At 45.5% G+C, this 24,162-nt stretch overlaps 1 protein-coding gene and 1 pseudogene across 2 annotated transcripts; both read left to right on the top strand.

Moving 5' to 3' along the window:
* The first annotated feature begins 1,014 nt into the window (after nucleotides 1–1,014).
* On the top strand, nucleotides 1,015–24,162 carry GDE1 (glycerophosphodiester phosphodiesterase 1). Of its 2 annotated transcripts, none has more exons than XM_049789199.1 (6): nucleotides 1,015–1,383; nucleotides 7,131–7,306; nucleotides 15,213–15,318; nucleotides 19,090–19,182; nucleotides 20,795–21,006; nucleotides 23,527–24,162. In XM_049789199.1, exons 1-6 carry the CDS (start codon nucleotides 1,123–1,125, stop codon nucleotides 23,672–23,674), a joined length of 996 nt encoding a protein of 331 aa, XP_049645156.1. In that variant the 5' UTR covers nucleotides 1,015–1,122; the 3' UTR covers nucleotides 23,675–24,162. The 2 variants fall into 2 exon arrangements, with proteins under 2 accessions (XP_049645156.1, XP_049645157.1); XM_049789200.1 differs by having other exon boundaries at nucleotides 1,286–1,383; nucleotides 7,135–7,306.
* LOC126031851 (uncharacterized) lies at nucleotides 5,397–5,494 on the top strand (annotated as a pseudogene).

Below are 24,162 nucleotides of genomic sequence, written 5' to 3'. Positions count from 1 at the left end.
CCAAATCTCCCTCCTCCCCAGCACACCCCCGCCTGTACTCTAGACAGGCTTTCTACTACCCTCATTCATTCACATTATTAGGATACTTCTCAATATAGTTATTTCTCTAACAGCACTCATCACTCTTCGTGGTGAGCTTCAAGTCGAGAGCTGGAACTTCCAGCCCCCCTCTCTTTTGTCTCTGAAAATGATTGCAAAAAAATGTCTTTTATTTGTCTTAAAACCCATACATAAGGGAGACTATTCTGTGTCTATCTCTCTCCCTCTGGCTTATTTCACTGAGCATAATAGATTCCATGTACATCCAGGTAGAGGAAAAGAAAATTTCATGACTGAGAAAGCCACTTCTTTTTTTTTATTTTTTTATTTTATTTAATTTCTTTTTTATTCATATTTTTATTTAAACATCTTGATTACAAATATGATTGTGATTAGGTCTCAGTCATGTAAAGAAAATCCCCATTCACCAGTGCAACATTCCCACCACCAATGTCCCAAATCTCCCTCCATCCCACCCAACCCCACCTGTACTCTACACAGGTTTCCAGTTCCCTCATTCATTCACATGTTTATGGTAGTTCTCAGTGTAGTTATTTCTTTTTTTTTTTTATTTAAACACCTTGATTACATACATATTTGTGTTTGGGTTTCAGTCACATAAAGAACACCACCCATCACCAGTGCAACATTCCCATCACCAATGTCCCAAATCTCCCTCTAAAACCACCTCTGAAGGGTTTTACATCACTTCTAAAACCACCTCTGAAAGATTTACATCCCTTCCCCTGTACATCCCCTCCGGCCTGTGATTCCAGGGTCAGAAAGACCCTAAGTGTCCAAAGCCCAGCTCGGAACGTAGGCCAGGTGAGGCCTGGACCCGCCTCCGTGGTCATGGCAACGGCCCGCCTTAAGCCTAGCGCTCCGGCCTCTGATTGGCTGGCCCGCCGACTCCCTTCCGGGATGTGGCTGCGGGCGCCATAGTGCGGCGCCGGTCGGTCCCTTCCGCGGGGTCCCAGGCGCGGCGGGTGTGCCTTGGCCGATCGGCGCACTCGCATCTCTTCCTGCCGTCCGGGGGAGCCCGGCGGGCCCAGGACTCCCGTCCGTGCCGGTGCGGGCGCCGGCATGTGGCTGTGGGAGGAGCAGGGCGGCCTGCTGGGCCCCATGTCCTTCGTGCTGCTGCTGCTGCTGCTGCTCACGCGCAGCCCCTTGAATGCCTGCCTCCTGGCCTGCAGCCTCTACGGCCTGCTGCGCTTCTTCAGCTTCGAGCCTCTGCCCGCCCGCAGGGTCCTGCAGGTGCTCAAGCCCCACCACCGCGCCATCGCCGTCGCCCACCGCGGGGGCAGCCACGACGCGCCCGAGAACACGCTGGCGGCCATCCGGCTGGTGAGACCCCCCGCGATCAGATCCCCTGGGCGCGGTGGAAAGCGTCCCCGCTTCCCCTCCCCAGAGCCGGCCTTGGCCTAGGACACACAGACAAACAGATAAAGCATTTGATTTTGGGGTCACACCCGGCAGCGCTCAATTAGGGGGTTCCTCCTGGCTCTCCGCTCAGAAATCGCTCCTGGCAGGCTCTTTCTTGGGGGCCCTATGGGATGCCGGATTCCAATCACCGTCCTTCTGCATGCAAGGCAAACAAACCACCCTACCTCCATGCTATCTCTCCGGCCCCTCCGTGAAGCTATTTTGAGTGCAGCGAAGGGCAGTGGGGAGAGCTCAAAGGACACGACAGCATATGCTTTTGCATGCGGGAGGTTTCATATATTGATTCCTAGTTTTGATCATAGTCTTCAGATCCTTACCACCGCCAAGGGTTGTCCCAATAGGGGGATTAGAATAATGAGCAGAGGAAACATTCAGACAATGGAATTAAAAAAAAAATGACAGCAATATTGATTAGCTTGTGGAAGAAGCAACTTTGTTGTTGGTGGTGTTGGTTTGGGGGTCACACCTGGCGGTGCTCAGGGGTTACTCCTGGCTCTGCGCTCCTGGCTGGTTTGGGGGACCATATGGGATGCCGAAAATCAAACCGATGTTGACCGTGTACAAGGCAAACGCCCCACCGCTGTGCTATCCCTCCTCCGGCCCCCAAGAAGTGACTTTTAAACTGAAGCTGGGGTTATGAGAAGGAGCTAGCTAGAGACCTGGGGAGCAAGTGGGGTTTCGGGGGCAAGTGTGGCAGGTGTAAAGGTGGAAATAAATGGTAGGGAGACTGTGGATTAAGTAGTCGGTTTGGACATTTGCCTCATCCATTGTACGTGGCCAGACATCAAGTGAGTAGTTCTCGTGTGTGTTTGTGTGTGTGTGTGTGTGTGTGTGTGTGTGTGTGTGGTTTTTGGGTCACACCCTGCATGAGTGTGTGTGTGTGTGTGTGTGTGTGTGTGCGCGCGCGCGCGCGCGCGGTTTTTGGGTCACACCCGGCAGTGCTCAGGGATTATTCCTGGCTCCACGCTCAGAAATTGCTCCTGGCAGGCACGGGGGACCATATGAGACTCCGGGATTCGAACCGATGACCTGCATGAAAGGCAAATGCCTTACCTCCATGCTATCTCTCCGGCCCCAAGTGAGTAGTTCTCAAACGATCCTTTTCAAGGTCAGTAACCTTGTTTGCCCTCCAGGTTATCTGAGGCATCTTTAGAACTTTCCCTCTCCAGACAGTCCTGGAGATACTGAGACTCTGAAACCCTGCTCGGTGTCCTCAGGGTTATTCCTGCTCTCTGCTCAGCAATCACTCCTGGCAGACTGGGAGTGTGTGTGCCATATGGGATGCCAAGGATTGAGCCTGGGTTAGCCACGTGCCCTCCCTGCTGTGTTATTGCTCCAGTCCCTCTTCTTTCCCTTTTTTTGTTTTCCATACTCATAAGTGTTCAGGGTTTACAATGACTGTTTGTGCTCAGGGATTTGTCTTGACAGAGCGCAGCTAACATTTGTGGGTGCCAGGAATTGATTGAACCCGGGTCAGCCCTGTGCAAGGGCAGAGTTTTATTCCTGTCCCATCTTTCAGTTTCTAACTGCACTTTCCCCAAAGCTCTCTGAACTCTGTGTTATCTCCCAGGACCTGGCACCTGACTTCACAGTAATGCCAACTTGCTCAGTGACAGTGTTTGTCTAGGCACTTCAGTTATGTGGAATCTCATTTCCTTGAGACATTTTAACATTGAAGTGGAGAAGGAAATGGAGTCAGCTATACCTAGCAACTTCTAGAATTCAGCCTTCTGGTTCCATGCCTGCATGCTCTTCTAGGTGATTCAAATAAGCTCTAGATCAATGGTCCTCAAACTACGGCCCGAGGGCCACATATTGTATTTATTCCCATTTTGTTTCTTCACTTCTAAATAAGATATATGCAGTGTGCATAGAAATTTGTTCATAATTTTTGTTTTTACTATAATCTGGCCCTCCAACAATCTGAAGGACAGTGAATTGGCCCCCTGTTTAAAAAGTTTGAGGACCCCTGCTCTAGATTATAAAAACTTGGGTGACCATCCTTTCTCTGTGCAACTCTGGTCAGACAGTATTGAGTAATGAACTTATTGCTTCAGCTGTCTGTTTGTTCATCAAAGTCATGAGCAGGGTTTAGCAAGCAAGGCAGTGTCTGGCCTTTTGCCTTATTCTAGTCTTAACCCTGACCTCTGTATACCCATCTGTAAAATGGAAGTAGTCATGATTCCGTGTGGAGGTCCACATAAAGTGTTTGGGCCCCAATAAACCTCCATAAGTGTAAGATCCTTAGGCTAGTCAAAGATGTCTTGAATCTTTCAGACCATTGCAGTGAAAAGGCAAAAAATTGAAGGTGAAAAAGGAAGTGGGACAGCGAATCTTTTTTTTTTTTTTTTTTTTTTTTTTGGTTTTTGGGTCACACCCGGCAGTGCTCAGGGGTTATTCCTGGCTCCAGACTCAGAAATTGCTCCTGGCAGACACGGGGGACCATATGGGACGCCGGGATTCGAACCGATGACCTCCTGCATGAAAGGCAAACACCTTACCTCCATGCTATCTCTCCGGCCCGGGACAGCGAATCTTAAGTCTCTATGAAAGTACTACGTTGTTTCTAGACAACTTAAACTACATTTTTTTTTGTTTTGAGGACCACACTCAGCACCCCTACCCCCCAAATAAGAAATGTTTCCTCGGCACTGCCAGGTGTGGCCCTTAAAGTAAAAATAATTTTTAATTATAAATTAATTGATATCTTGTCTTTACTTAAAATCTGGCATAGTTTTCTGTTACAGTAGTAAAAATCAAGCCCCTTTCTTTCTTTAAAATCAAGCCCCTTTCTTTCCCGTCTTTCTTTCCTTCTTTTTTTTTTTTTTTTTTGGTTTTTGGTTTTTGGTTTTTGGGTTACACCCAGCAGCGCTCAGGGGTTCCTCCTAGCTCTACGCTCAGAAGTCGCTCCTGGCAGGTTTGGGGAACCATATGGGATTCTGGGATTCGAACCACTGTCCTTCTGCATGCAAGGCAAATGCCCTACCTTCATGCTATCTCTCCGGCCCCCTTTCTTTCCTTTTTGTTTTTGGGTTATACCCACTGGTTCTCAGGGCTTATTACTTTTGGTTCTATACTCAGGACTCACTCCTGGTGGGACTCAGGAGACCATACAGGATGCCAGGAATCGAACCTGGATCAACTACATAGAAGGCATGTGCCCTACGCGCTGTACTATTATTCCAGCCCTCATATCAATAGAGCTCTTTCTTTGTTCCAACCATCTAAGTGCTTATCAGGATTATTATTATTATTGGGATTATTTCTTTTGGTTGGTTGGTTTGGGGGAAGGGATTTTTGCTTCAGCCAGCTGTGCTGAGGGTTGCCCCTAGGAGTATGTGCCAGGAATCAAACCCAGGGCCTCATTCTTGCAAGGCTACCTTCCAGCACCTGTAAGGATGCTTTGGCCTCAAGCAGCAGAAACTCTGAACTCTGCCATCCAAACTGTAAGGGGACATCAGGCTGGTTTGTTATCTTTGGATCATGGAGGGTTTAGGTTCTGTGATCCGTCTTCTTGCCATCTGCATTGCACTGGCAGAGCCATTTTTACTGCCACTGCACATGTACTGGCCCTCATTGTCATTGTCAAGAAGCCCTGGCCATTCCCAGTCATCACCATCTTCTATTTCCCCCTTCCCCTTAGTCTTATCCTTTCCTTCACTCCTGGCCACCACAGGCACAGGGAATAGTTCTCTCACTTTGAGTACGAGAGAGAGAGAGAGAGAGAGAGAGAGAGAGAGAGAGAGAGAGAGAGAGAGAGAGAGAGGAGAGAGAAAGAGGAGAGAGAGAGAGAGAGAGAGAGAGAGAGAGCTTAAGACTGAGGTCATCTCAAGGCAAGAGAGAAAAGATCACAGGTCTGTAGATATTTTAGGGGGGGGGAACCAATATCAGAGCCAGTACAGTACATACAGTACCCTCCTTTCTTGGAAAAAGTGGGTTATGGATACAGAGAAGGTTAGTATGGCTTCTACACAAGGATGGCATGCAAATTCGTGAAGCGTTCCATATTTTTTTTTTAAAAAAAGTGGGTTATGTGAAGATTATAGCAGGTGGAAGTGTCTAGATAAGGCATCTTGGGAAGGCTGAGACCTTACTGATAAAAGGAAACAAGCAGGGGCTGGAGCGATAGTATAGCAGGATGCAACTGACCTGGCATCAAATTCGGCCATCCCATATGGTCCCTGAGCACAACTGGTTGTGGCTCCCAACAAAACCAAAGAAAGAGGAGCTATCCCTATAAGAAGCGGTGGGCAGTTTTCTAAGCAGAAGAAATGGCAAGTGTAATAGGAGGGGCAGCAGGCAGGAAGAATCCCCTCCTTCCCCAGAAACAGTGTAAGAATTCAAGGACTTGCTTGCATTGGGTCCCCAGCACTGTATAACCTTATGAAGACTAACCCTCCTTCCTCACCCCAAATTTTTTTTTATTTTTGCTATGGAGCCACATCCAGTCATATTCAGGAATTACTTCTGGCTCTGCATTCAAGGATCACTCCTAGTAGGGCTCACATGTGAGGCATGAGCTCTAGGATTTGGTTTTCCCACTAACAATGAGTGAGGTACTAACAACCCTATGTATTTGCTAACTACTTGCTATTATCTGTTTTTTGCGGGGGCGTTTTCTTTGGGGAAGGGTTTAGGGCGCCTCAGCCCATCCTACCATATCCGGTCCTGTCTGTTTTATTGTGGCCACTCCGCAGGATCGGAAGTAAAATCTAATGGCAGTTTGTATTTTCATTTTCCCAAAGGCTGATCATGTTGAGACTCCTTTCTTGTGTGCTCACACTAGCTACTTGTACATCATAAAGCTTCCAAACAGCAATATTTGTCTAGCGCCCACTTTCTCTCAGGCATTGTTTTGAGCATCCCATATGTTTCCCCCGAGCCTGCCAGGAACAATTTCTGAGCACAGAGCCAGGAGTAACCCCTGAGTACCACCGGGTGTGGCCTAAAAACCAAAAGTAAATAAGTAAGTAAATAAATATAAATTAAAAAAAAAAAAAAAGATCCCTGGTATCCCTGTGAGGAGTAGGCAGGCTGGTGAGTTACTGTTTTTGAGGATTCCCTAAGTGTAAAAGTTGAAGTAAGATTAACACCCATGATGGGGCCAGAGAGATGGTATACCGGTAGGGCATTTGCCTTGCACGAAGCTGACCCAGGGCTGACCATGGTTCGAATGCCTGCATCCCATATGGTCCCCCGAGCCAGCCAGAAGTTATTTCTGAGTGCAAAGCCAGGAGTAGCCCCTGAGTACTGCAGGGTGTGACTCAAGGACAAAAACAAAACAAAACAAAACAAAAAAGCAAAAAAAAAACCACCCATGAGCCAGAGTGATACTACAGTAGGAGGTCATTTGCCTTGTATGCATTCAACCTGAGTTTGAATCCTGACATCCTGTATGGTCCTTTACGTCTTGCCAAGAGTAAGTCCTGAGTACTGCCAAAAGTGACCCAAACAAACAAACAGAAACAAAATCAAAGATTAACATTCATGAAAAATTAAACAAAAACACCTTGCTTTGATATGGGAAGGGAAGGCCATGGGTAAGAAACAGTGGCCCACATAGCTGGTGCTGGGGTCCTCTTGAGTGTTTAAAGTGGAAACTCTGCTGGTGGCCACTTGACATTAATATTTTGGCTGTTTTTGTTAAGGCAGCTAAGAATGGAGCGATGGGCGTGGAGTTGGACGTTGAGTTTACTTCCGATGGGGTTCCTGTCATGATGCACGACGACACGGTGGACAGGACGACTGATGGCACTGGTCGGCTGTGTGATTTGACTTTTGAACAAATTAGGAAGCTCAATCCTGCAGCAAATCACAGATTAAGGTAAGTGGTGCCAGGTCGCTTAGCTGATCTTAGCAGCCATTGGTGATCATGATGACCAATGTCTCCTGCCCAAGGGAAGTTAGTTGTTGGTGTGTTCTGGTTTCTAATATGTCACAGGTTTCCCAAGTAATGAACACATAGTGGGAACTACAGAGATCGGTGGGCAGGTTTTTCTCTCCTTTTCTCTTGGAGGCCAGATTTGACTTTTGGACAAGTCTCAAGACAGGACTCTGTTTCATACTAATAGGGTAATTATTCTGCAGTATTATATAAATGATTGCTCTATGAAGTTGAACACAGTTGCAAAAGTTGACTTTGGGGCTAGAGCGATAGCACAGTGGATAGGGCGTATGCCTTGCACACGGCTAACAAGGTTCAATTCCCAGCATCATTTGTGGGCCCTGAAGCCTGCCAGTAGTAATCCCAGAGTGCCGCTGCGTGCAGTCCAGAAACAAATAAAAAGTTGGCTTTTGCATTCACATACACCAGGGAACACCTAGGGAGGAGGTAGGCAAAGATAAAGACTTCCAGTTATGAATAAGTCATAAACACAAAATTTGGGAGTGTAGGGGCTAGAGATAGCACAGTGATAGAGTATTTGCCTTGCATGTGGCCAGCCCAGGATGGACCTGGGTTTGATTCCTGGCATCCCATATGGGCCCTCGAGCCTGTCAGGAGAGATTTCTGAGCACAGAGCCAGGAGTAACTCCTGAACACCATCGATTATGGCTCCAAAACAAACAAGCAAAAGAAGACAGCCTGGTGACTGTGGAGTTAATGTGAAATGTTGCCGAAAGGGTAGATCTTGAAAGTTCTCATTATATGGGGGGAAAAAAACTGTGTGATATACATAGTGATGATAGATGTTAGCTTATCTGACTTTTGAGATTTTCATGATATAGGCTGGAGAGAGAGTACAGCAGGTAAGGCATTTGCTTGCCCACAGGCACTAAGGTTTTGTCTCAGACACCACATATACACCCCAGCCCCCAAACACCACTAGGAGTGATTCCTGAGCACAGTCAGGAGTAAGCCCTGAGCACAGCCAGGTGTGGTCCAGTTCCGCAACCAGCACCCCCCGCACGTCTGAAATTCATGTATGTTTCATTTATACTTCAGTTATAAAAAATTATGCATTCTTTAAAATTTTCAAGTAATATTATCACCTTAGAACCCTGCCCTTTGGACTCTTTCTCTTTTTTTTTTTTTTTTTTTGTGGTTTTTGGGTCACACCCGGCAGTGCTCAGGGGTTACTCCTGGCTCCAGGCTCAGAAATCGCTCCTGGCAGGCACGGGGGACCATATGGGACGCCGGGATTCGAACCGATGACCTCCTGCATGAAAGGCAAACGCCTTACCTCCATGCTATCTCTCCGGCCCCATCTTTCTCTTTTTTATAATAGACTTCTGAGGAGACATGAGTTCTAATTTCAAAAGCCAAAAATGTCTTTTTTTTTTTTTGGTTCTAATGTTCTATGATTTGTGGTTTCTTTTCTTTTTTTTTTTTTTTTTTTTGGCTTTTGGGCCACACCCAGTGGTGCTTAGGGGTTACTCCTGGCTGTCTGCTCAGAAATAGCTCCTGGCAGGCACGAGGGACCATATGGGACACCGGGATTCGAACCAACCACATTTGTTCCTGGATTGGCTGCTTGCAAGGCAAACACCGCTGTGCTACTGTGCTATCTCTCCGGGCCCTATGATTTGTTTTTTTTTAATTATTTAAGCACCATGATTACAAACATGTTTGTAGTTGGGTTTCAGTCACAAAAAAAACCCATCCCCCTTCATCAGTGCAACATTCCCACCACCAATGCCCTCCATCTTCCTCCTCCCCCACCTCCTGCTTGTTTTTGAGACAGGCATTCTACTTCTCTCACTTATTAACATTCCCACCACCAATGCCCTCCATCTCCCTCCTCCCCTACCCCCTGCTTGTTTTTGAGACAGGCATTCTACTTCTCTCACTTATTAACATTGTCATGATAGTTGTTAGTGTAGTTAATTCTTTAACTGCACTCGCCACTCTGTGGTGAGCTTCATATCGTGAGCTTTCTTCTAGCACTCATCTCTATTGTCTCTGGGCATTATTATAATAATGTCTTTTATTTTTCTTAAAACCCATAAATAAGGGGCCAGAGTGGTGGTGCAAGCTGTAGGGCATTTGCCTTACAGGTGGCTGACTCAGGATGGACCTGGGTTTGATCCCCGGTGTTCCATATGGTCCCCCAAGCCAGGAGCAATTTCTGAGCACATAGCCAGGAGTAACCCCTGAACATCACTAGGTGTGCCCCCCTCCAAAAAAAAAACCCATAGATGAGTGAGTCTATTCTGTCTGTCTCTCTCTCTCTCTCTCTCTCTCTCTCTCTCTCTCTGTCTCTCTCTCTCTCTCTCTCTCTCTCTCTCTCTCTCTCTCTCTCTCTCTCTCTAACTTATTTCACTCAACATAATAGTTTCCATGTCCATCCACATATAGGAAAATTTCATGACTGTATCTCTCCTGACGGCTACATAATATTCCATTGTATATTTGTACCACAGTTTCTTTAGCCATTCATCTGTTGTCAGGCATCTTAATTGTTTCCAGATTTGGGCTATTGTAAATAGCACTGCAATGAGTATAAGTGTGCAGAAGGCATTTTTGTATTGCATTTTTGTGTTCATAGGATATATCCTTAGTAGTGGTATAGCTGGATCATATGGGAGCTCAATTTTCAGGGTTTTTGGGGTTTTTTTTTTTTTTGGTTTTTGGGTCACACCCGGTGACGCTCAGGGGTTACTCCTGGCTATGCGCTCAGAAGTCGCTCCTGGCTAGGGGGACCATATGGGACACTGGGGGATCGAACCGCGGTCCATCCAAGGCTAGCGCAGGCAAGGCAGGCACCTTACCTCTAGCGCCACTGCCCGGCCCCAATTTTCAGTTTTTTTGAGGAATCTCCATATTGTTTTTCATAAAAACTGGACTAGATGGCATTCCCACCAGCAGAGAATGAGAGTTCCTTTCTCCCCACATCCCTGCCAGCTCTAATTGTTCTTGTTCTTTGTGATGTGTGCCAGTCTCTGTGGTGTGAGATGGTACCTCATTGTTGTTTTGATTTACATCAATTTTCATTTGCCTTCTGGCCATTTGTAGTTCTTTTTTGAGGAATTGTCTGTTCATTTCTTCTCCCCACTTTTTGATGGGGTTAGAGGTTTTTTCTTATTAAGTTCTGACAGTACCTTGCATATCTTAGATATTAGCTCCTTATCTGATGAGTATTGGGTGAATAGTTTCTCCCATTCTGTGGGTGGTTTTTGTATCCTCATCACTGAGATGCAGAAGCTTCTCAGCTTAATATAGCCCCATCTGTTTTTTTCCACTTCCACTTGTTTGGAGAGTGATGTTTCCTCCTTGCAGATGCCTTTAGTCTCAATGTCATGGAGTGTCTTACCTATGTGTTGTTGTATATATCTTATGGTTTTGGATCTGTTATCAAGGTCTTTAATCCATTTGTATTTGACCTTTGTACGTGGTGTTAGATGGAGGTCTGAATTCAGTTTTTTGCATTTGGCTGACCAGTTGTGCCAACACCACAAGGCTTTCCTTGCTTCATTTTGCATTTATTGACCCTTTATCGAAGAGTAATTGATTGTATGTTTGGGGAACATTCTCTAAATACTCAAGTCTATTCCATTGATCTGAGGGTCTGTCTTTATTCCAATACCATACTGTTTTATTTATTTATATATTTGGTTTGGGGATCACATCCAGCAGTGCTCAGGGGTTACTCTTGGCTCTGTGCTCAAAAATCACTCCTGGCAGGCACGGGGGACCGTATGGGATGCCAGGATTCGAACTACAGTCTGTTCTGCATTGGCTGTGTGCAAGGCAAACACCCTACCATTGTGCTATCCCTTTGGCCTCTACCATGCTATTTTAATGACTATTGCTTTGTAATGCAATTTGAAGTTTGGAAAAGTGATGCCTCTCATATTCCTTTTCCTAAGGGTTGCTCTAGCTATTTATGGGTGTTTATTATTCAAATGAATTTCAGGAGTGGGTTTTTGTTTGTTTTTGTTTTGTTTGTTTTGCTTGGTTTTGTTTGTTTGCTTGGTTTTTTGCTTTTTGAGCCACAACCGGTGATGCTCAGGGTTACTCCTGGTTATATGCTCAGAAATCACTCCTGGCTTGGGGGACCATGTGGGACGCTGGGGGATTGAACCACAGTTCATGCTAGGTTAGTGTGTGCAAGGCAGATGCTCTACTGCTTGCACCACCGCTCCAGCCCCACATTTCAGGAGTGTTTGATCCACATCTTTGAAGAATGTCATGGGTATTCTTATAAGGATTGCATTAAATCTGTACAATGCTTTGGGGAGTATTGCCATTTTTTTAATATAATTTTTATTTTGATCATAGTGGCTTACATATTGTTGACAATATTATTTTAGGTACATATTTACATAAAATCAGGGGGGATTCCCATCACCAAATTGTCCTCCCTACACCAAGTATTGCCATTTTATTGATGTTAATCCTCCCCATTCATGAGCAGGGTCCATGTCTCCATTTCCTTGTGTCCTCTTTTATTTCTTGAAGCAGTGTTTTGTAGTTTTCTTTGTATAGGTCCTTTACCTCTTTTTGGTTGTTGTTTGATTGTTTGTTTGTTTTTGGGCCACACCCAGTGGTGCTTAGGGGTTACACCTGGCTCTGCACTCAGAAATCCTCCTGGCAAGCTCAGGGGACCATATGGAATGACGGCATTCGAACCATGGTTAGTCCTGTGTGCAAGACAAATGCCCTATCGCTGTGCCATCTCTCCTATCCCTCTCTTCACCTCTTTTTTTTTTTTTTTTTTTTTTTTTTTTGGTTTTTGGGTCACACCCGGCAGTGCTCAGGGGTTATTCCTGGCTCCAGGCTCAGAAATTGCTCCTGGCAGGCACGGGGGACCATATGGGGCGCCGGGATTCGAACCGATGACCTCCTGCATGAAAGGCAAACGCCTTACCTCCATGCTATCTCTCCAGCCCCTCTCTTCACCTCTTTAGTTAAGTTTACAACAGCGGGCCCGGAGAGATAGCACAGCGGCGTTTGCCTTGCAAGCTGCCGATTCAGGACCAAAGGTGGTTGGTTCGAATCCCGGTGTCCCATATGGTCCCCCGTGCCTGCCAGGAGCTATTTCTGAGCAGACAGCCAGGAGTAACCCCTGAGCACTACTGGGTGTGGCCCAAAAACCAAAAAAAAAAAAAAAAAAAAGTTGACTCCAAGGTACTTGAGTTTTTGTGACACTAATGTGAATGGGATTGGTTTTTTTATTTTATTTATTTTTATTATTATTTTGTTTTGTTTTGTGCCACACCCATTTGATGCTCAGGGATTACTCCTGGCTAAGCGCTCAGAAATTGCCCCTGGCTTGGGGGACCATATGGGACACTGGGGGATCAAACCGCTGAGGGATCCTTCCTTGGCTAGCAATTGCATGGCAGACACCTTACCTCTAGATCCACCTCACTGGCCCCAGGATTGTTTTTTTTAATGTCCATTTTTTTTCTATCATTATTGGTATATAAGAAGGCCATTAATTTTGGGGTGTTAATTTTGTAACCTGCCACTTTGCTATATGATTCTATTGGATACCCTTGATATCTTTTTCTTGTCTGATCGCTATCAAAAGCCAAATATTTTTTACTTTGGGGGCAGTGTAGCTTAATCAGCCCTACTTTCAGAGATAATTTCTCCCCCCACTTACATTAAATACAACACCAAAAAATAATAGCTATTTTTCACCCAAGTTACCAAAAAATGTCCCCAACATGCTGTTTCTCTTTACCCTGTGTCCTTTGTCATCTGAATAGTGAAAGGTCTCAGGCCTGGTGTCAGGGCTCAGTAGTATAGCACCTGCCTTGTGTGAGGCTGTCAGCTCAGTCTCCAATGACTCCCCTGCATGCTACGTATAATACTGGTGCCACAACATATAACCCAAAATATATAACCACGCATATAACACCTCTGTAACCAACTGTCTTGACCATTCATACAGCCAGAGGGAAGGAGAGGAAGCAAATAAAATGAGAAAGACTTGTTACTTATTTACAAAACAACAAGAAGTACATTCTAAGTTTCTTCAATCAGATTTCCTCTTTAAACCAGTAGCTTTCTGAGAGAGAGAGAGAGAGAGAGAGAGAGAGAGAGAGAGAGAGAGAGAGAGAGAGAGAGAGAGAGAGAGAGAGAGAGAGAGAGGAGAGAGAGAGAGAGAGAACCTCTTAGGGTTACTCAGACTGTGTCCTTCATTCCTTCCCCTTCTTTTTTGTTTGTTTTTGTTTTTTGGGTCATACCCGGCAGCGCTCAGGGGTTACTCCTGGCACTATGCTCAGAAATCGCTCCTAGTAGGCTCGGGGGACCATATGGGATGCTGGGATTTGAACTATCGTCTGTCTGCATGCAAGGCAAACACCTTACTACCATGCTATCTCTCCGGCCCTTCATTAGGTGTTTCTTTCCTGGACAGGATGTTGGCACAGCTTCCCCTCCCCTTCTTAGCCATGATAGCTGTAAGCACCTGCTGTGGAACATTTTCAGTACAATTTTAATCTTAAAATTAAATCTGAGTTCTCCAAAGTGGATTATTACCCTGTCCCTTGTTAAGTAGGGTTTGTAGAATTAAATAATAAAAAGGCCCTTTGGATGGAGCTGGATGGTGATGGGATGAATGGAGGGGCCTTTCTGTGCCGTCCCAGGCCATGTGGCTCCAATCCCCTCCAGCCGGCAGGTATCTGAGTTCAGGAGAGCGGCAGGTAGAAAACTTACATGCAATCAGGCTTCCAGAGAGATCAGCTTTATTCATGCCCTAACTAACATGTGTGGCCTATAAAGCATGCTACTCTCAGCTTGCCCTGCATCTTAGCTTTTTCCAGCCATCTCTCCTCCTGCCACTTCTCCATCCAGGCAAATCCCCTTTGGCCCCTCAGGCCAAACCTTTTGCAACCTCCTCAAGATCCCTCCCAGATGTGGGAGGGTCTTTCTTGTAGGTAAGGTTACAGGAAGAATAGGGGGATGGGGCCATAGGGTTGTTTTGTTGGGTTTTGGTTTTTGATTTTTTGGCCACATCCAGCAGTGCTCAAGGGTTACTCCTGGCTCTGCGCTCAGAAATCACTACTGGGGCTGGAGCGATAGCATAATGGTAGGGCGGTTGCCTTGCACACAGTGGACCCAGAACAGACCCGGGTTCAATCTCCGGCATCCCATATGGTCCCCCGAGCCTGCCAGAAGGGATTTCTGTTTTATTTTTATTGTTTTTGGGCCACACCCATAAGCGCTCAGGGTTACTCCTGGCTCTGCACTCAGAAATCACCCCAGTAGGCTCAGGGGACCTTATGGGATGCTGGGGATCAACTTGGATCTGTCCCAGGTCAGCCATGTGTGAAGGCAAACAACCTACTGCTGTGCTATCACTCCAGCTCCAGGAGCGATCTGAGGATCTGAGCGCAGAGCTAGGAGTAACCCCTGAGTGCCACTGGGTGTGGCCCAAAAACCAAAAAAAAAAAAAAAAAGAAATTACTCTTGCAGGGATGCCAGGCATCAAACCAGAGTTGGCTGCATGCAGAGCAAACAACCTATCCTCTGTGCCATCACTCTGGCCCTGCTAAATAGGATTATTGATGATGTTGTGAATGTGGTGGATATCAAGATATTGCCTTGAGATTTGGGGGGTTGTTGATTTCTTTGCCCATGAATAACTGATCATAGGCTTCAATCCATAAAGGTCCATAAAGTAACTTGCACTGGGACTTTGATATGTTTGGAGAAAGAATATGGGGAAACGCTCTTTCCGTTCCTTTCCTTTCCTTGGAAGGCATCTGTCAAATGTCTCCACTAAACTTTTCTCCTTTTTTCTGCAATGCACGCTCTGCTCCTCTCCCCTTTCTCCTAGGAATGATTTCCCTGATGAAAAGATTCCTACCCTGAGGGAAGCAGTCACAGAATGCCTAAAGTATAACCTCAAAATCTTCTTTGATGTCAAGAGCAATGCAAATAAGGTACAGTTCAGTTCTCTTCTTTAGGTTTTTGGGCCATCCCTGGCAATGCTCAGCGGTTGCCACTCCTGGCTCTGCACTCAGGAATCACTCCAGTTGGTGCTTGAGGGACCCTCAGGGATGTTGGGGATCTAACCAGGTCCACCTCATGTAAGGCAAGTGCCCTTCCCACTGTACTATCTCTTGGGTCCCAAAGGACAGTTCTTACCATAGCAGTCACTTTGTTTCAGAAGTCATTTCCAAAATGAACTGCTTTTATTATTATTATTTGGTTGCCTTAAATTATCTTTTACCAATGATAATGTGTTTGCTTATTGAAAGTGCACAGTGCAAAAAATTCACATCTTTCAGCAAATAGTCAATTAAGGACCCTCCGAAACTTTGGTTGGTTTTGGACCATACCCAGCAGTGCTCAGGGTTTACTTCTAGCTCTGCACTGAGGAATTATTTCTGGCAGTGCTCAGGAGACCATATGAGTTGCAAAGAATCGAATCCAGATTGGCCACATGCCAGGAAGTCCCTACTATACGTTCACTTTGACTCTACTAATAAGATATTTGTCTTTTTTTTTTTTTTTTCAAAAAAAGGCCTTTATTGAAGCGCCCGAAAGCCCCGCCATGATCTGGAGGGAAAGGGAGCAACAGGAAGGGGAGCCTGAATAAAGATATTTGTCTTTAATGTGGATTTATCCCATCTTTTCTTTCTCTCTCCCTGTTTTTTCTCTTATAGACACTGTGATTTGCAATATTGCTACTGAAGGGGTATCATACATATCACTTTATTTCCTCTCAGCACCCATTTCTTATCAGAGTGATCATTTCCAACTTTAAACTCTCTCATTGTTACAGTGGTTCCTTTTCTGCCTTAACTACACATCCCCTCTCCCTCCACTCTTTATGACAAGCTTCTTACCAGTATCCTGGCCTTCATCTCTATTGTCTCTGGATATTATTATCATACTTGTTGAATGGTGGGTTGTGCATTCCATAATCCCCAGAGAGGGAGAAGGATTCCCATGCCCCCTGTCCCGGTAGGACAAGGGATGCAGGTCCAGCAGCAATTCTAATGGAGAAAAGAATCCACATACAGTTGGGAAGGAAACGCAGGCCAGAAATTCATACCACAAGCTATTCACCCACAAGCCAGTTGTTTCCACCACATGGAACCACAAGCCTAGATGGCAGCTCCTTCTCCAGGCTTCCTGAGTAGCCTTTTTTGGGATAAACAAAGCCCACTCCCAAGGGGAAGTGAAAAAGCCAGATGAAGAGACAATGGGGAAATGTCTTTTTTTTTTATTTTTTTATCTTTTGAATTTTTGAGTCACACCCAGCAGCGCTCAAGGGTTACTCTTGGCTCTACGCTCTAAAATCGCTCCTGGCAGGTTCGGGGGACTATATAGGATGCCAGAACTCGAACCACTGTCCTTCTGCATGCAAGACAAATGCCCTACCTCCATGCTATCTCTCTAGCCAGAGGAGATGTCTTTTTAACAAGAAAGCCAAAGGAACCAATTGAGAGACAGACATCTAATTAGAAGGCAAATATGAGGACCAATCCAAAAGCCTCTACCAACACATACATTTTTTATATATATATATATATCCCATGAATGAGTTCATTCTTTGTCTATATCCTTACCCTCTTGACTCATTTTGCTCAGCATAATACTCTCCATGTATAAGCAAATTTCATTACTTCACTTTTCCTAACAACTGTAAAGATAAATTTTGGTGCATCCTTTATATCCATAAGACTGTGAGTTCAATCTCTGGCATCCCTACCCCCAAATTATTATGGAAAATAAGGTTCAGGGGGCCGGAGAGATAGCATGGAGGTAGAGTGTTTGCTTTGCATGCAGAAGGACGGTGGTTCAAATCTCAGCATCCCATATGGTCCCCTAAGCCTGCCAGGAGCAATTTTCTGAGCGTATAGCCAGAAGTAATCCCTGAGTGCTGCCAGGTGTAACACCCCCCCAAAAAAAGAAAATAAGGTTCAAAAAAGTAAGAGTATATTTTTTCTATTATAACCAGTTTTCTGGGTACAAATATTCTTTTCCACATTTAAGTAATGTGGATAATTATTAAAATCTGCTCATTTATGGTTGAGAATTCTAATATGTTTTTGTTTATTTATTTTAGTGGCCACACCCAGTAATGCTCAGGGTTTATTCCTAGACCTGTATTCAGGCATTACTACTGGCAGTGCTCAGGGGACCATTTGGGATGCCAGGGATCAACCCTGGGTCAGCCACATGCAAGATAAACACCTTACCTACTATACTATCTCTCCAGCCCCTCTAATGTCATTAAAAAAAATTATTATAATCCAAGGATTATATATAATCCAAGGATTATTATAATCCAAGTGATTGTTGACAACTGAATATGGACCATAATGTGTACTTTTTTAGTATAATAAAACCCCCATTTTGAAGAAGGGCAATGGAGCTCTGGCTAAGTCAGTGATAAAGTGATAGTTTTACATGTCTAGTTTTCTAATAGGGCTATGTTAGAATCACCAGGATTCTCTAAAAAGGAATTCCTGGCTGTTCCACCTGAAGAGAAGTTCTGAAAACATATAAGACAGTAGAGTTAAGAATCAACTCAGGGGCCAGAATGATAGTATAGCAAGTAGGGCATTTGCTGACCAAGGTTCGATCCCAGCATCTCCTATGATCCCCAAACCTACCAAGAGTAATTTCTGAGCACTGCCAGATGTGGCACCTCCTCCCCCCCCCCCCCCCAAATCCCAGGTTAGCATGGTTAATCTCGGGTAGAGAGCTTACCTTGCATGTCAGATGCTCTGGGTTTGATCCTTATCACTGCCAAAAAATGGGAAAAGAGAAACAGGAACATGTATTGGAGGGGGTAGTGTGACTCACACCCAGCAATACTTAGGGGTTTCTCCTGGCTCTGTACTCAGGAATCACTCCTGATAATGCTCAGGTTACCACATGGGATGCTGAGGATTGAACCAGGGTTAACCACTTGCAAAGAAAATGCTCTTCCCATTATACTATCTCTCTGGCCTCCTGGAATATGTCAACTTAATGAGCACCTCAGGTTTCCCTGATGTTTTGGGATTCTTATTGCACCAGCCTTCATTCTTATTCTCAAGCTTTCTGTTGAGTGGTCAAGATTGAGCAGAACATCAGGATCTAATTCACAAAAATGGGAGGTTAAAGGAGCAGGTGGGAGCCAGAGCAGTAAGTACGGGTTCAATCACTGGCAACCCAGATGGTCTCCCAAACCCTCATGATTCCTAAGTGCAAAGCCAGTAGTGACCCCTGAGATCCACTGATGTGATCTCAAAACAAATAACAAATGATGCCTGCACTGCAATTTGTGTGAGTCAAACTACATTCAAGTGTGAGCCACCTGGTGCCAGCTCATCAGTTTTACTTCCCGCCTCCACTGTACTGTCCCAAATTGTGATCATTTGGGTGGGTAGCTTGACAACAGTAAGTCAGCAGAACACCTCTTAGGTGCGGCAAAGATGCAGGGAAGAAGGTGAGGGGGAGCTCAAGTGATAGAGGCGTGTCTTCTCAGTGTGATCCCTCCATAGCCCTTGGGATCCACCTGGGTAGTCCCCAAGAGCTTGAGCACAGCAGGGTCAGGGCTCTGGTGGAAGGTGGCCCCAATGTAAAAGAAAATGGGCTCACAGATACATGAATCTCCCAATAACTCCTATATGGTTTGACATAATATAGTCATTGGTTGGAACTGTTTGACTTGAATAGCTTGTAAAAAGAAATATGGAATTTTTGTCTTATAGGCAACAGATGCTCTAAAGCAAATATATACGGAATTTCCTCAACTCTATAATAACAGTATGGTCTGCTCATTCTTACCAGAAATTATTTATAAGGTAAAAGTTGGGATCTGCTACTTAGTAATGTTCATTTATCAGGATCATTGTAATGGCTAAAGAGGCATAAAAAATTAAAAGATACCAGTTAAGTTAATTTGTTTTTGTTAAGGTTATTTCTTTTTTGTTTGTTTTTTGGGCCACACCTGTTGATGCTCAGGGGTTACTCCTGGCTATGCACTCAGAAATCGCACCTGGCTTGGGGGACCATATGGGACGCCGGGGAATCAAACTGCGGTCCATCCTAGGCTAGCACAGGCAAGGCAGATGCCTTACCCCTTGTGCCACCGCTTTGGCCCCTAGACTATTTTTTGTTGGTTTGTTTGGAAGTGTATATATATGTATATATGTGTGTGTATATATATATATATATATATATGTATGTATGTATTTTTTGGGGGGGGTTTGGATTTTGGATTTTGGGTCACACCCGGCAGCACTCGGGTTCCTCCTGGCTCTATGCTCAGAAATCACTCCTGGCAGGCTCCGGGGGACCATGTGGGATGCCGGAATTCAAACCACCGTCCTTTTGCATGCAAGGCAAACACCTTACCTCCATGCTATCTATCCAGCCCCTGGAAGTATATTTTTGTTGGTTTATTTTTTGGTTTTCGGGCCATAGCTAGTGCCACTCGGATTACTCCTGGCTCTCCCTCAGAAATCACTCCTAACAGTGCTCAGGGGATTATATGGGATTGAACCTAGGTCAGCTGCATCCATGGCAAACTCCCTACCTGCTGTGCTTTCGCTTTGGCCCATGGGAGTATTTTTTGTTTCTTGTAGGCCCACACCAGAAGTGCTCAGGGGTTACTCCTGGCTCTGCACTCAGAAATTACTCCTGGAGGCCTGCGGGGGGCGGGCATGGGATGCTGGAGATTGAATCAAGGTCGACCACATGCAAAGCATGTACTCTTTCCTTGGCCCCAAAATGCTATTTTCCTGTTGTTGTTCATTTGGGGGCCACACCGGGCGGTGCCCAGGGATTACTTCTGGCTCTGAGCTCAGGTCTTCCTAGCAGCTTTGGGGGATCATATTGGGTGATAGGGATCAAACCTGGATTGGTTTTATACAAGGCAAATGCCCTATCTGCTGTACTATTGCTCCAGCCAAAGTTTTTTTTTTTTGGGTGGGAGCTTGGAGGTGGGGGGGACCACACCTGGCAGTGCTCAGGTTACTCCTGGCTCTGCACTCTGAAATCATTTCTCGCTGGGGACCATATGGGATGCTGGGGATCAAACTTGCATCCATCCTGGGTGAGCTATGTGCAAGGCAAATGCCCTACCACTGTGCTATCACTCCAGCCCCAAAGAAGCAATTTTTTTTTTTTTTTTTTGGCTTTTGGGCCACACCCGGCAGTGCTCAGGGGTTACTCCTGGCTATCTGCTCAGAAATAGCTCCTGGCAGGCACGGGGGACCATATGGGACACCGGGATTCGAACCAACCACCTTTGGTCCTGGATCGGCTGCTTGCAAGGCAAACACTGCTGTGCTATCTCTCCGGCCCCAAGAAGCAATTTTTTAAGCAGAGACTGTTAGACGAGGAATGTATCCAAAGCACCAGAAGAGAGTTGACCTTTGGATCTGACCGTTGTTTTCCTGACTTCCTATGCAGATGAGACAAGCAGATGGGAATATAATAACGGCTTTGACGCACAGGCCGTGGAGCCTGAGCCACACGGGAGATGGAAAGGCACGCTACAACTCAGCGTGGAAGCATGGCCTCTTCATTCTCATGGACATTCTGCTCGACTGGAGTATGCACAATATCTTGTGGTACCTGTGTGGGATTTCAGCTTTCCTCATACAGAAGGATTTTGTTTCACCGTAAGTCATGGTTTCCTTTTTGTTTTGTTTTGGGGCCATACCTAGCAATACTCAGGGCTGACTCCTGGCTCTGTACGTGGCTCATTCCAGTGGTGCTCGGGGGACCAACATGGGATACTAGGCTTGAACTATGTTGGCTGCATACAAGGCAAGCGTCCTCCCCATTATACTGTCACTCCAGCCCAGTTAGAATATTTCTTGCTCTTACTCTTCTCCTTATTTTCAAATGTTCTTCTCAGAAAGGACAGTTAACTGTGCACAGCCTGTATTGATTCTTGCTGTGCCAGCTGGTGGGAATTCTGCTGATCTCTTTGGCGTAAAGAGCTCGAACACCTTTCAGTTTCTAGAACAAGTTGTCTTGGTAGTCTGAGATCTTATTAGAAATAAGAAAATTATTAGAAATAATAAGAGGCCAGAGTGATAGCACAGTGGGGAGGGTGTTCGCCTTGTATGTAGCCTGCCCAGGTTCAATCCCTGGCTTCCCATATGGTCCCCTAAGTGATAAGTGTGATTCCTTGAGTGCAGCCAGGTGTGGCCCAAAAACCAAAATAAACAGACTTTATACCAGATCATATACAAAAGATAGGTCTCTTGTCTTGCATGCCTCCAACATGGCTTCAATTCCTGGCACCTCAATGTGCCCCCCCACCCCAACGAGCACTGCCAGGAATAATTCCTGAGCATCACTGAGTGTGACCCAAAAACCAAAAATAAATAAACTGAAATAAAAAATACATCTGCCACCCTCTGACCAAGGAGGTGACCTTTATTTAGAACTGATTCTCTTTGGGAACCAACCTAGGATTCAGGATGGAGCCCATGAAGACCTGCAGCATTCTCCTCATCTCTCCAGCCTCTTTGCATCTTCTTCTTTTTTTTTTTTTTTTTTAATTTTTATTCTAACACCCATGTTCTATCAAGTTGTTCCTAATATAGTCATTGTAGGCTTTCAATGTGCCAACTACAATTCCACCACCAGAGTGACCTTCCCTTCACCAGTGTCCCAGTTCCCCACCCACCACCCCATCCCTTGCAAGCACAGATTTACTTCCTTTTACAACACCAAGGCAAGTGGAATCAAAGGGGAGGGAAGATAAAAACAAAAACTTAGGTCAACAAAAGTCTATTTGAAATAATTGTTGTATCCATCCATGATATTAACAAAAGTCAGTGTTTAAGGTGTGACTTGACTGTGGTTGGTATTAGTTGAGTCATCGTTGTTACTGTTTAAGTTTACTAAGGAGAGCTATGTACTAATGAAATAAAAATCCATAGAGCTATGTGCTAATCAAATAAAAAATCCAGTGAGTATAAAGTTACAGTTAAGATAAATGCTTTTCCTCTTTTCCCTCTCTTCCTCTCCCTCTTTCTCTCCCTCTCTCTCCCCCTCCCTATCCTTCTCTTCCTCTCTCTTTCTCCCTCCGTCCCTCTCTCTCCCCTTCTCCCTCTCTTCCTCTCCCTGTCATTCCTTTCTCTCTCTCTCTCCCTCTTTCTCCCTCCCTGTCCCTCTCCTCCTCCTCTCTCTCTCCTTCCCTTTCTCTCCTCCCTCTCTCTCCCTCTCCCTGTCACTCTTTTCTCTCTCTCCCTCTCCCTACCTCTCCCTCCTCTCCCTCGTCCTCTCTCTCTTCTTTCCTTTCTCTCCTCCCTCTTCCTCCCTCTTACTCCTTTCTTCTTCCCCTTCTCCCTCTCCCCCCTCTCCCTCTCACTCCCTCTGTCTCTTTGTCTCTTTGTCTCTCTCTCTTTCTCTCTCTCTCCACTCTCTCCCTCCAAAAAAAAAAAAAAAAGATAAATGCTTTGGAGACAAGAAAAGGGTCAATGTATATTCCATTTGACCTAATCAGAACAGTCCTGTAGGGGCCGGAGAGATAGCATGGAGGTAAGGCATTTGCCTTGCATGTAGAAGGTCGGTGATTTGAATCCCGGCATCCCATATGGTCCTCCGAGCCTGCCAGGAGTGATTTCTGAGCATAGAGCCAGGAGTAACCCCTGAGCACTGCTGGGTGTGACCCAAAAACCAAAAAAAAAAAAAAAAAAAAAGGAGAGAGAGAGAGAGAGAACAGTCCTGTAGAATATCCCCAAGCAAATAAACTAAAGGTACAAAGGAATGCGGCAGGGGGCTTTGGGGTGTAGATCCAAATCCAAGTAGAAAAAACAAAATACACAAGTGAAATTGCAGAAAGGAGTTTGCCTGTTCTTTCTATTGGGTCTATAATAGGCTCCACCTTCTGAAATCCAAAAAGGAAAGGTGAATGCAGGCGCAGTTGGAAAGAATCTGATCACCCACAGCACTATGACTTGGAAGACTGGAAGTGGGTGTCCTGAGCCAGTCACTTGAGGGTTCTACATTAGGACCATCTTGGCTAGTGATTACACCAGCTTCTAGAACATTCCCTCTAATTGCAGGGCATATGCCTATGAAATATCTCTTTCTGGCCACTATTAATACGTGGATGGATGTCAGAAGATTTCTGTAATTGATCGGCCATGATTGTCAGAGCACTGATTTCCCTTTTTCTCCAGGGACTATGTGAAGAAGTGGTCGTCGAAAAACATCGAGGTGGTTGCTTGGACGGTGAATACCCTCAGTGAGAAAAAGTACTATGAGTCCTACCTGCACTCTAGCTACATCACCGACTCTTTGGTGGAGGACTGTGCACCACATTTTTAGCCCTGTTCTCCAGGGATGGAAACCAGGTCCGCACCCCACAATTGGACTCTCTCAAAACCCTTGGGGCCAGTGCAAGCTCTGGGTAGGCCCAGTGGCTCATACAAGCCATAGTCATTGCAAGTACTTGGATTTCTACCTGGGCCTAAAGCCAAAGCCAGTGTGCCTCCCCTCTCCCACACTGTCTGTGGAAGGCCCCCGGTTCACCACTGTTGCTCCAAGAAGTCTGGGGCTGCAGAAGCACAGGAGCACCAACCAGACCCGGCCCAGCCATGCACCCCACGCTGGGATGCAGCAAGAATAAGCACAGAATTAGTGTGGTTTTGGGGGTGACTGGATGCAAGTGCACAGGAAATGCATGATCACTCACGCCACACTTTCACTCACCACACTTCCATAACATACTTATTTAAAAATATTTGTATTGAACTGCATTAGCGATTTGTTGACATCAAATTCGTGTCCATACTAATAAAATAATTTCAAAAGGA

Source organism: Suncus etruscus, chromosome 15 (genome assembly GCF_024139225.1).
Source record: "Suncus etruscus isolate mSunEtr1 chromosome 15, mSunEtr1.pri.cur, whole genome shotgun sequence".
In the NCBI taxonomy this organism is placed as follows: domain Eukaryota; kingdom Metazoa; phylum Chordata; class Mammalia; order Eulipotyphla; family Soricidae; genus Suncus; species Suncus etruscus.
This window is presented reverse-complemented; position numbering and strand designations above follow the sequence as displayed.

Bases quoted from the DNA above. Each gene is read 5' to 3' on its own strand.
- GDE1 (XM_049789199.1), top strand. From the start codon at position 1,123: ATGTGGCTGTGGGAGGAGCAGGGCGGCCTGCTGGGCCCCATGTCCTTC. The intron at 1,384-7,130 runs GTGAGACCCCCC...GTTTTTGTTAAG, and splicing joins CGCTGGCGGCCATCCGGCTG to GCAGCTAAGAATGGAGCGAT. The intron at 21,007-23,526 runs GTAAGTCATGGT...CTTTTTCTCCAG, and splicing joins CAGAAGGATTTTGTTTCACC to GGACTATGTGAAGAAGTGGT.